Source organism: Panthera uncia, assembly GCF_023721935.1.
Source record: "Panthera uncia isolate 11264 chromosome B3 unlocalized genomic scaffold, Puncia_PCG_1.0 HiC_scaffold_1, whole genome shotgun sequence".
Lineage (NCBI taxonomy): Eukaryota > Metazoa > Chordata > Mammalia > Carnivora > Felidae > Panthera > Panthera uncia.
In genome coordinates, this window is record NW_026057582.1 from 93,444,394 (window position 1) to 93,457,415 (window position 13,022).

General features: G+C 38.4%; 1 protein-coding gene across 5 annotated transcripts in view; it reads right to left on the bottom strand.

The window, feature by feature from the left end:
* Positions 1-13,022, bottom strand: part of MYO5A (myosin VA) — a 188,133-nt gene that overhangs the window by 63,848 nt on the left and 111,263 nt on the right. For all 5 annotated transcript variants that reach the window (XM_049613638.1, XM_049613641.1, XM_049613640.1 and 2 more), the window contains exons 12-16: positions 8,481-8,621; positions 6,505-6,630; positions 5,170-5,253; positions 1,751-1,912; positions 208-305 (exon numbers count right to left, since the gene is read on the bottom strand). In XM_049613638.1, the coding sequence (XP_049469595.1) occupies positions 208-305; positions 1,751-1,912; positions 5,170-5,253; positions 6,505-6,630; positions 8,481-8,621 (611 nt within the window). The remainder of the gene's footprint in view (positions 1-207; positions 306-1,750; positions 1,913-5,169; positions 5,254-6,504; positions 6,631-8,480; positions 8,622-13,022) is intronic.

Here is a 13,022-nt window from a genome sequence, read left to right on the forward strand (position 1 = left end):
TGCTTGGTTGACCTCAACTTCTAAAATCTTTAAAAGACCACCTGCTGATTTACCGCTAATTTGTTATCGTATTCTCAAAGGGAAACAAAAACTAAAAAACAAAAACAAACAAACAAAATTTACCCAAATATTTTTTTCCTTCTGTTGGTATGGAAATCCTTATGGGAGGTGAACCCTTTTTAAATTTAGTAGTTGGGAAATACTTACGTGAATGGGAACTTGAAGTCATTAGGCTTAATACAGCGCACATAGTGAGGGGTAGTGGCATTGAGGGTCTCCATAAGCAGGTGAAGGGAGTTTCGGAACTGCATGGAAAACAGAACAGAAAGGGACATTAAGGTTTTGTCAAAATCAATGATGATATAAAACAATTAAAAAAATTTTAATGACACTATGGGAGATGATTTTGCCACCTATGAATTTGATCCAGCCTCAAAGGGGGGCTGCTACTATTTAAGAATACAGGGCATTAGGTTAAGATTTGCTTAAACTCTGCCATTTATACAGGCTTATTCTACTAAATATACATTTGTTCTCCTCCCACCACTTTTCCCTGCCACTCCTTTTTTACAGACTTATTTTCTTAGAGCAGTTTTAGGTTCATAGCAAAATTAAATAGAAGATATAAGGATGTGGGTGCCTGGGTGGCTCAGTTGGTTAAGCATCTGATTTTGGCTCAGGTCATAATATCACAGTTTGTGAGTTTGAGTCCTGTAACGGGTGAGCTCATGCACCACTTCAGGTGAGCCCCAAATCTCTCTCTCTCTCTGCCCCTCGTGGGATTTTCTCTCTCTCCCTCTCTGCCCTTCACTCACTTGCACATACACACACCCTCCCTCTCCCCCTAAAAAAAAAAAAAAAAAGATATATGCATTTTCCATATATCTCCTGCCCCCACACAGGTACAGCCTCCCCCATTATCAGTGTCCTCATCAGAGTGGTATATTTGTTACAACTGATGAACCTGCTTTGACAAATCAGTCACCCAAAGTCCATCATTTCCATTAGAGTTCACCCAACCCCCACCCTTTGAACACACGCTTCTGTAGCTTTTTGTTGTGAACTTGGAGTTTTGACTAAAAATATAACTTTTCTTTAAGAATATTAAATCCATTTAATTACGTATAATGGAAATTCTGCTGCAAGATACTAATAAAGAAGCAGGGGACTTACAAGAGCACAGGAAGTGAGCAGGAGGATGGGGGCGTACAGCCAGTTTGGAGTTACCATTAGGGACACAGGGTCAAGCCTGGAGGCTGTGGTCCTGTCTCAGTCCCTGTTTCTTATTTTACCTGGGCATAGGGTCCCCCACACAGGAAAGCAAGCTGACTGGCTTCCCATCCAGAGCACCCAGCTTTGTCCAGACACTACATATGTGACTAATATCTCCTATTCCCCACAGAGCCGAGGACATCAAAAAAAGGAGAGGCCTCTGCTCCTGCGCTGAGGGAGCCGGTGCTCTGTACAAATCCAGAGAGGAAAGAACCAGAGGACAAACAAAAGGCAGCAGTGGTCTGTGAGGGAGGATATGCACTACCAGAATGAAGACCTAGAGAAAATTATTTGGGGAAAGGCTTAAACAGTCATGGGTCTAAGCCTGGGTAGAGAGGAGCAGGAGGGGTTTTACATGTTCTCACAGTAAAAGCTCTAGTCTCTCTTCACTTCCTCTGGGGTGCTAACAGAAGAAGATCTGAGACTTCAGCTGAGCTTGAGGGGAAGGAGCCCTGCAGTGGCAGCTCCCTGAACTCACCTGGTGCCCCACTGTTTTCTTGTGCTCTTTGGCTGTCTGGCCTGGTCTACCTTTGGTCAGCTTTGCAGGAGTGCGGGTGAGGGGCGTGCGCCCTGATGAGGTGGCTGAGGTTGGACTGATGGCCTTCTCATCATCTTGAAATAGTTCTGGTAGCATCTTAAACTGAGTCAGAAACAATAAAAGAAAATTACACTCTAAATAAACACAAATGTAAACCTTCACAGAAACACTGTTGAAGACTTGGAATCCACAGTGATTCCCTTCCTTAAGTAACTCCTTTGAGAGTCCCATTTCAAATATAATCAATATCTGTGTTAGGAGCTGAAGACAGAAGAAGGTGACACAAATGCTACAAAAATATAGGGGAAAAAAGCAACAATTCTATGACCATGTTTGGGGGAAACAAAATCAAAACTACTCCAGTAACACTTGAAATCCTAATCTACAGGAAATGGCCACTATAAACATATTACTGGTCTTTAATTATTTTATGAGCAAAATACTAATTGAAAGTCCTATCTTACTACCTTAGCTCCACAAAATGTTTTATCATCATGTTTCAACTGTCTATTAATTCAAATGGTAAGCACCAGCTTAAAAAAAAAAAATCACTGGAGATCTCAGCAAGAAGGGTGTCATGAACTAGTTTTTTAATATCATAAGATTGAAAAATAATCACGAATTAATAATAAATTTTAGAAAATAACATAGATTATAAGGAAAAAAGTTAAAAGCCCTGTCCTTGTCCCGTAACCTTTTATATTTGTTTTCAAGGTATTGATAACTTGATTGCATAATTCCTGCAATCAATCTTGTGTTGTACCAGGTTAGCACTATGAAAGACTATTAAAAGATCTAGCATGGGGCGTCTGGATGGCTCAGTTGGTTGAGCATCCAACTTCAGCTCAGGTCATGATCTCAGGTCATAAGTTCAAGCCCCACATCAGGCTCGCTGATGTTAGCCTATCAGATCCTCTGTTCCCCCTTATCCCCCATCCCTTCTCCACTTGCACTCTCCCAAAAATAAACAAATATTAAAAAAAAAGATCTGGCACTTAACAAGTGGATGGATGGTATTAGTCAATATGGTTGGGAGAAATTTTATGGAATAAAAGAGACTTCAAACTAATCCACAAGAAAATCTTGATATATGTAGGTATCTTTTAAAGAGTGCCATATTCCACATAAAATAAATCCTTCAAATTATAATTGCAACTACCAATTATTTGTCTAAAATTTTGGCATATCTGCCAAAAAAATAATTTTCTTTAGGAGAGCCGTTTCATTAAAAAACAAAATCATGGGGCGCCTGGGTGGCTCAGTCGGTTGAGCGTCCGACTTCGGCTCAGGTCATGATCTCACGGTTCTGTACTGACAGCTCAGAGCCTGGAGCCTGCTTCAGATTCTGTGTCTCCCTCTCTCTCTGTTCCTCCCCTGCTCATGCTCTGTCTCACTCTCTCCTTCAAAAATAAATACAAACATTAAAAAAAAAATCATAAAATTTCATTTGCTCCTGATGTGCATATTAATCATAAGGGTAATTTAGGAAATAACTCATGATGTATAAAACAAATTGTTATATAAAACATATCAGTAATGGCTGTTTGCTACACAAATGAATGTATCCTTTGCTTTACAAAATAAATAATATATTTTAGTTTGGTTGTCTATAAACAGGAAAACATGTTGTACCACTATCTTGTATTACAGTGCTAAAGTTGTGTTCCAAAGGGGTAAAATAAGAGTCCCTAACAGTTTTGATTTGCAAACCCAAGCTATGTGTATCATACACCGTCTCCCAACTCCAAGTGCAACAATGCTACATAGACTGGAGTCCCTCCAGACAACCCCTCAGAATGCATGGCTACCTTCTGATAATTAAGGATCCACTAGCCAATCAGAAAAGTTAGTCAGAATAAAGCTACAACTGATTACAGGTGCCTGTGAATGTTCCATTTAAGCTAAATTACCTAGGCAGAGTAGTTAATACAAGAATTTCATGGTTTTCATCACTATTCATAAATAGAAACGATTTATAATCTAACTGAATAATATTCAGGGATTGGCACTGTGAAAGATTTTTCTCTTATACATCAGTTCTATAAGTTATAAAGCATTAATGCCCAGTGCTTATAAGTGAAAAACTGACTTTTACTTAGAGTCATTACTTTTCTGGGGATTAAAACTGGAATTTGGTCTTTACATGACCTTTCTATTATCAAAATAATTGATAGTAAAAATTTTAATTCTAAAAACAAGAGTAAAAATGTTTACAGAATATTCCACTGAACTTAAAAAGACTCTCTTAGAATAAACTAGGAAAACAAAAGTGCCAGTCAATAGTCTAGAATGATTCACATGAATAATTTTAGTTTTTGTTTGTTTGTTTACTGAATAATTGAATATTAATTTTGCTGAACTAAGTAACTGGCTTCCTGGTTTGCTCCCCAGGATGAAAGTGAGCAGTGTTCTCCTCCCCAACTTTTCCTGAAGGGAGTGAAAGAGTAGAGGTTGAGACCAACCTAATAACCAATCGACTGCAGTCATCACATTCTCTGCAATCAGGAATATTCATTTCTAACCAGAAAGCACTCTTTCTAGTATATATGCCTATGGAAAATAATTTGGAAGTACTCTGGGCCACACTTGCAACTCCATCTGATCCAAAGATCAATCTCCATCTGGATGGAGTGCTTAAGGCCATGTTTCCAGAGCAGCCTTTTAAAATGATACAGCAAAAAAAAAACCCTGTTTTCTCTCATAGTCTCTCACAATGGCATAAGAGAATCTAGAACCAGTGTGGAGAAAGCAATTTCACATACAACTGAAAGACAACATTGCATAATGGTCAAGAGCACAGACTCAGCCAGACAGCTTGCGTTTTAATTTGACTTGAAAACTTACTAGCTATGAAATCTCTGTGCCTCCGTTCCCTCATCTGTAAAATGGGAGTGATGATATTATCACCTCATTATAAAAATTACATGAGTTAACATTTCTAAGGCATTTAAAACAAGACCTGACACACACTAAGTGTTATGTATTTGATAAATTAAAAACTCACAGTAAAGCTGATTCTGTTAGAAAAATCATCATTATTGTTAAAAGGCTAATGTTTCAGGGCGCCTAGCTGGCTCAGTCAGTTAAATATCCGACTCTCAATTTTTGCTCAGGTCATGATCTCATGGTTTGTGAGTCTGAGGCCCACATCGAGCTCTGCACTGATAGCGGGAAGCCTGCTTGAGATTCTGTCTCCCTTGCTCTCTGCCCCTCCCCTGTTTGCTCTCTATCTCTCTCTCAAAATAAATTAAAAAAATAAACTTAAAAAAATAAAAACCTAATGTTTTATTACTTAACAGTTTAAGATTATTAGTGATTAGAGACAGTATATACATAGTTACATGTATATACATAATTACCTTGCTTGATTTCAGAACTTTAATTTGTTCTTCAAAAACAGTGTCTTTATTCTTTTCCAGAAAGCCTTCACACTGGTATTCCACCTGAAAACACATGCAAAATCTCCTTAACAGAACTTTTGAACAGATATTATTGTCATCGACAACAAAAATGTTTTTTAGCTCAGGCTATATGACTGGCTCTCAGCAAATTGGAATCGGTTTTATTCTAAGAAATCAGTACCATTCTTGGGAAGAAGTACGTGAACTCTAGAGTAAAACTCCTCAAATACTGTTTTTCCTAGAGAACAGTGGTAGTACTGATTAATTGTGGTCTAATAGATCTTCCCAATTCATGGGTAATGAGACTCATAAGAAGTTGACTCTCATCTCCCATGCTGGCTGAAAATTCAGAGCTCTTCCAAGGCTAACCCAATGTATTTTCTTATGACTGAGATCACCATCCAGGAAGGGTAGTCCTCTTGGGAGAGAAGAGATTAAATTGGGAGAGAGATCAGAAGGTACAAATGGCTGCCTGACTGAGAGCTGAGGTGGAGGCTGGGTAAATACGATATGACTGGTAAGTGGAACTACTCGAGAAGGGACTGTTCCTGCTTCCATAACACCAATGACTTCAGGCATCTACCACTCAGGGTGCTCCCCAGCCAATACCGCAAAGCCCTTAGGTGACCTAAAGTTACATTCTTAGGCTTCCAGAGAGGATTAAGGAGATTCAGAAGGTCTTCAATTCCTGAAAGAGACCCCAGAAAGCTTACCCCCAATGCCTATTTACACTTCCTTGAAATATAAATTAGTCTCATGGCTCTTGATTTTCTAGGTACACTACTGAACTTGTGAAGCAGCGAGTCTGCGTGCACTGTCAGCAAGGACCAACTGACTCAAACACAGAGGGGGACACAAGTCCACAGGCTCTATTCTGACCCCTCCAAATTTTTCAGCAATCTGAGGCAGCAATCTGTAATCAAACACATTAACATTTCTACATTGAAGTATGTAAATATCCAGCCTTACTGGGATAAATAAATACTATATATAACCTCATGTTAGTTCAGGTCACAGATCAGGTTTAGCCAAGAAATAAATGATGAAAAGATTTTTTAACTTTCAGAGTTTCTTGGTTTGCAGAAATATACAGGATTGTAGACTCATATTTATTTCATGATATAATTCCATCTAGGTTGAAGGAAGGGAAAACTGACAAAGCAACACATTTCCTATAAGGTCCTAAAGAACGCAAACTTCAGCAAAGAAAAAATTGGTATCGCTTGACTATTGATTTTTTTCCTCTTTGAACTTAAGTATTCAGAAAGAAAAAAGACAATAAAGCTTCCTTACTTTGTCAGCAAAATGTTGGATGATGAAAGCTTTGTTTGACAGACGGGGCTTTTCAAAGAGTGCACATTTGTTCAAATGTGTGTTGTACAATTTTTGGGCCCAAGTGTCATCTGTACCTTTAGGCATCTACATTTAGAGGAGTTAAGAAGAAAGAAAACCAACAACAGCCAAGGTGAATATTGTTATGAGATTCTTCTCATGCATTAACCAAGAGACCATTTTTTTGCTTTTCCAACAACTTTTATATTCAATTAGGAACTCATTCCTTCCACATTTTTCATTTAGATGCCAAAATCAATTACTAATGAAAAGCATTGATTGAGACCTTCCCACGGGTGAGTCAGCCCAATCTTTGGGCAACTCCATCTGCCTATACCAGGAATAATCAAATAAATATTCTATCTGTTTTTAACACAACAAAAGCCTGACAAATAAAAGATGAACTACTATGATTTCACATATTTTTTTAAGTAAGCTATACGCCCAACGTGGGGCTTGAACTCATGACCCCGAGATCAAGAGTCACGTGCTCTACTGACTGAGCCTGCCAGGTGCCCCATATCATGTATTTTTTTTAAGTTCTTAACAGCTGCACAGAGTGAAATATTTATATAATTCAGAAAGGTATAAAATGAAGAGTGATCTCTCATCATTTGCACCAACTTTTTTCTTTCTGACTAAAGGCATGCACACAAATAGGATCATTCTATAAGTTCCTTGCATTTTTTTCTTAATGATAGCATTCTTGTATTTATGGCCACCAGGTTGTTATTCTTTTTTTTTTATTATAAAATGGTCACCATTACTTCTTTCACACATATACCTTCGATACTTTTGCAAGCATACTCATAGTGTGAACTCCCAACAGTTCCACTGTTGAGTCAAAAGGTACATGTGCTTATAGTTTTGATAAATATTGTCAACTTTCCTCAAAACTATGTTGTATTAACTCGTGCCCTTCCTCAAGAGTATAGATGCAATAAACACTCATTTGGTATTATCAAGTGAAAGGTATTATCAAATTTAAACTCGCCTATCTTGGGGCGCCTGGGTGGCTCAGTCGGTTAAGTGTCTGACTTCGGCTCAGGTAGTGAGCTCGCAGCCCGTCAGTTCGAGCCCCGCCTCGGGCTCTGTACTGACTGCTCAGAGCCTGGAGCCTGTTTCAGATTCTGTGTCTCCCTCTCTCTCTGACCCTCCCCCATTCATGCTCTGTCTCTCTCTGTCTCAGAAATAAATAAACGTTAAAAAAAAAAATAAATAAAAAATAAACTCGCCTATCTTATGGGTAAAAAGCATCCCATTTTTGTTTTCATTTGCATTTTTTAAATTTCAAGTGAAACTGAGCATCATATTCATTCTTAATGTTGTAGGAAATCTGGATGCTTAGGAGAACCAATCTATGGTAAGTTGTAACTTATGGCATACAAACTACAGAGGAGTTAAGAGAAAGGATAGGTTATTTGTCTAAGATCACTCAGTTAGTAGTAAAGCTGGAGATCCATTATTTTCCCAGTATATTGTGTCTATAAATATTAAAGCTAAAACTCCCTTTCTACCATATCAGTAATAAAGAATAAGCAGTCAATTTTTAAATCACAGATATTTAGGACTATTCAGAATATCTTTTGTACAGTTTCTTGCATTTCTTTAAATATGTCATACCGCTGAACAAAAATACCAAATATAAGCATACTGAAAACAGAAGTGGCTAACACTGGGTAGTAGTTATATCTAATGTTAATTTTTCACACAACTTAGAAGCAGCTGAAAAGAGAAAGGAAATTCTCCAAGTTTCAATTGTAGTTAGAACCATTTGGGCCTAGTGACTCTTCAAAATGCAAGCTAGGGTGACACCCCCCTCCCCCACTTGCCACGGTGGCACCTCATGGTATACTAATGAATCTCTGCTTAAACTCATTTAACTTCAAAGACATACCTCTTCTGATAGACTGGGTACATCAGAAAACCATATTTACCTTGCATTCCTCATCCAGCAAATCTAGAATACCTAGTTTAGATTCTATAAGATTAATGCAAGGCTGATTATCATAAAAATCTATGAGTGTCCATGGAATTTGTTCCTTCATATATTCTTCCTGTTCTAATTTGAAGACATGCTGAAATGAAAAAGAAAAACTGGTATTACCAAAGCATTATAAATAATGTTAGTCAAGAAAAAACATTTATAGAAAACACTCTTAAGAGGAAATCTGACAATTTGAGATAGTCCATGGCTTCCAACAATAATAATTTCATGGGAGAAACATGATTTACACACAGAGAACAATAATAAGAAGCAAATAAAAATGAGAGACAGTAAAATTTCAGCTGTAAACAATTCTTGGTGAACAAGTAAATCTAGATATGCGGATGTGTTAAATAGCTGACAAATGTAGCAGTCTTTTTAATTTATTTTTTATATGTATACATCCAACACTGCACAATACACTTTTTGGCCTCAAATTATTGCACAGTGCTTCTGACAATGCCGTAGCTGGCTTGAACAACCATGCAGAGCAGATGCCCCTTAGACTACTAAACCACACTGGGCGATGCTTACAGCATGGGGAAGTAATGCTCTTAAGGGACGGTGATATTGAAGTTCATGTGCCTCAGAATTAGCTAACAGTCTTTTGTGTCTGCCTCCATTATTTTCCACATCAGGGAATCTACAGCTCACTTTTCTAGATTCTACAGCCACTGCTGCAAGCAGCTGCAACAAGTAGCAAGGTACCACTGTTTCCGCTAAAGGCATTGGCCACCAACCTCACCACTGCTTATCTTCATTCACTCGGTCAGACAAAAATAAGTATCCACCTTCTCTATGTGCAATTACCACACACCATTAACAAAGTAGACACGGGTTCTGCCCTCACAGAGTTTGCAGACTAGTGGAAAATCAGACAGAAATCAAATAATCACATGGGATCAGAAACTGTAGTGTTACAAAGGAAAATAATTCAAAATAAGGGAGCAAGAGTCCTCATCTAGTTTGGACACGGGGGGGGGGGGGGGGGAACACAGGAGAGGGGAGGGAATGCTTTCCTGAGGAAAAGCTGCTGTGTGACATGAGCTCTGCAGATGAATGGTAGTTAAGTTAGTCTAGGCAGAAGGGCAAGCCAACCACTGGTACAGTTCTTGCTTCAGGCTTCCCAATGCAGCAACCCACAACTTCTAGTCTTTCTAAGATGTTAATGGCCTTGACTTATTCGTTGTTGGGGGTTTCTGCTTTCCTTTGTCTCTTTTGTGTCCCTTGTTCTCTTGTACATCTTGATGTTTTTTTCTGGAAAGAATAGCCCTCTGTGGCTATGTCCATACAACATATTTTCTAGGACCCCAAACCCCATGAAACTTAGGTGTCACTCTGATTTCTCAAACATATTCTCCTTATGCACCTGGAATTTTTTCACTTTATTCTGTACTTGTTATAATGCCCTTCCTGGCTCACCTGAAGCATTTACCAGCTGCAATAGGCTTTAGTAATTAAAAAAACAAACATCCATAGGAATATTTATGTCATGTTAATCAGAAAGTAAATTTCTTCTGTTCTTTTGATGAATGAGAAGGCAAATGGGGCACCAGGTGTCAGCAGGATACCCTGACTGATGGTACCAATATTTCCCAAAACAATGAGCCATGTCTTTTTTTAATTCAATAATGTATATGCAGTCTCCACAATGACAACAGAAACAGTGCTCCAGATTTTAAATAGAGCTTGTTTCTCTTCCATATCTCTCTGCCTAATTTGGAAAAGTCCATGAGGCCTCAAAAATTTTAGATACTTAGTTGTCAAAAAGATAATGTTGGCATGAGGTTCAACATGGCGAGAGATCCTTGGTCAAAAAGTAATGCCTCCAAGCACTAAACATGCCAAACACCGTCTTTCTCACACCCAGTGCCCCACCCATAATCCCTGCCAAGGGAGTGGCCCAAAGCAGACAAGTTCTTCACTGTGAGACCCCAAGTTCCTAGTCACAGCTGGTTAATTGCTAGAGATCTCTGAAGAAGAAATGAACAAAGTTAATCAGAATCTCTTCCTCAGCTGTTAAGAATTGGGAAGCAGGCAATTAACAGTGTAAGCTGAGGCTGAAAGAAGTCAAGATGAATGGGAACTAAGCGAGTTAAGAGGATGAGAGGAGCAATACAACCACTGGTGGATTCACAGGAAGCTTGAAGTAAGTGGGGAGGAAATATATACAGAACAGAAGGGAAGAATATGCCATCTGATAGTAAGAGGGAGTGGAGCAGCTGTGCAGAGAGAAGCTAAGATGCAGTATGGGGTGTGTGTGTGTGTGTATGAGAGAGAGAGAGAGAGAGAGAGGGAGAGAAACAGAGAGAGAAGAAGGAGAAACAGATCAATAGAGACAGAGGGAAAGAGAAAGAGAAACAAGAGAATCAGAAACACACATGCAGAGAGAGGTCATCCTTGAGAAATAGACAAACTAGCCAGTCCCTAATGAAGGCCGGTGTTGGTTCTTTGTATTTCTAGTCACGTTGTGCCAAAACATACTAGGAAAGAGCAGAGGCTGTGGCTCTGATTAAAGTATTAAGAAACTAAAAAAACAAAACAAAACAAAACAAAGTATGAAGAAACTCAGAATAATTAGTCTCTGATAGGTTTTTATTAATGATCCTTATGCAGAGATGAAAAACACACCAATTATATTCTTATGGAAATAGTCATAGCCTAAGGTTTGAAGATCACTTCTGCATTATTTCCTTGTGCCAAGTAGCTTAATTTGCTAAATAAAGATGGTCCAAATTTTTATCAGAGCATATGCACTATTTTTTTAAAAAATCAAACATTCTAAAGGTTTGGCGATAACAAGCAACAATCCCTTGTCCCATCCCTCCCCAACTCAGTCTCACTCTCTGGAGAAAACCATTTTTAACTCCTTTTGTTAAGCAGTTAGGCAGGCATGAGTGAGAAGAAATATAGCAGATGCTAGCCACAGGCTCAGAGCCACGTGAGAGGGTTAAGAGCTACCTTCAGAGCCACCTCTAAGGGGTAACAGAACAGGAAAGTCCTAGCCACAGAGCGGGCTCAAAAGCCATAAGGGGACTTTCAAGAATGGAGCATGCACACAAAAGATGCAACTTGCCCTTAGGTTACACAAAGTCACAACAAAGCCCATTGGAAACTAATAAATATATAATACAGAAAAAATTAGAAGGCATCATGGGTAGACACATGCGCAGATGCCAGAATGTTATATAAACCACCAGTTGTCCATCAAAAACGTCAAAGTCAAATTTACATGTACACAAGGCAGACTTAAAAGGATGCAGCTGGAGCTTGTCAGGGCCATTGCTACTGTTGCTCTGGCAGTGGCCCACTTTCTCTCTTCAAAGTGTACTGTACTTATCTACTCAATAAACTCTACCTCCCCATTCTGGTCTCAGGTCTCTAATTCTCTGGTGCATCTGGCACAAGAATCGAGTGACTCGACAACACCTTAGCTGTTTCTTCTGGTACTTAACCTCTAAAGAATATGTTTATCTGCTATTTTTTTATTTATTCATTGGAAAAATCATCTACTGATCTCTTGATGAGACAAATGAGGCTACATTCATATATATCACCTCTCCACTGCTCCTCTCCTGTCCTCCAAATATTACTACCTTTAGATCTTCTTTTGATTTTTATTAATTTTATAATTTAAAATAATACCTTTAAACTTCTATTTTTTGTCCTCATCAACTATAGACCATACCACTTGACCTCTTTTATAAGATAAGGATACTAAAGGCTCTTGTCCTGTCATTCAGCTCTCTTCTTTCCCATCTTCAATGTCTATAGGTGGCTCATTTTTAATATCCTCTTTCATCAGTACTAATAACTATCCCTAATCTTGCTCTTAGAACTGTGCCTTGCATCTGCTTAGCACTTTACATATTCTAATTCATTTAATCTATACAACCATGATAGTAAGTATGATCATCATCCCCATTATATATATGATAAGACTAAGGCCCAGGAAGGTCAATTAACCTGCCCAAGGTCCCTTGAGTAATCAACAGAGAATGGGATTCCAATGCAAGCAGTTTACTTTTGGGGGTCTACTTTTTGCTCTTCACTATTATAATCTACCGTCCCTCATTTTTAAATACCTTGAAATCCCCCAATACCATGATAATGCTTGAAGATATTTGACATTACTACTCCACAAGAGCCTCTCTCAAAATATTCCCATTGCCATTGTCCTGGTGAATGTCTCAGACTGCTGAAGAGAATATGTAAAACAGCATATGTAAAAAAATACGTACAAAAGAGAATGTATTTTGATTTTTTATTCTGGCATTTTGCTGATACAGCAAGTAAGAGTTAAGATAGTCCTAACTCCATAGGAACAACACACTGAAGGATATCCTGGGCTCAGAACTTCATACTGCCTATGTTACTACCTAACATACTTCCTGCATACCTCACTCAATTTATTTTGACCAAATTTTCACTATACTCAGACTATAATATAAAGATTACCTTGAATCCTATCTGGGCCATAAACATATTTCTG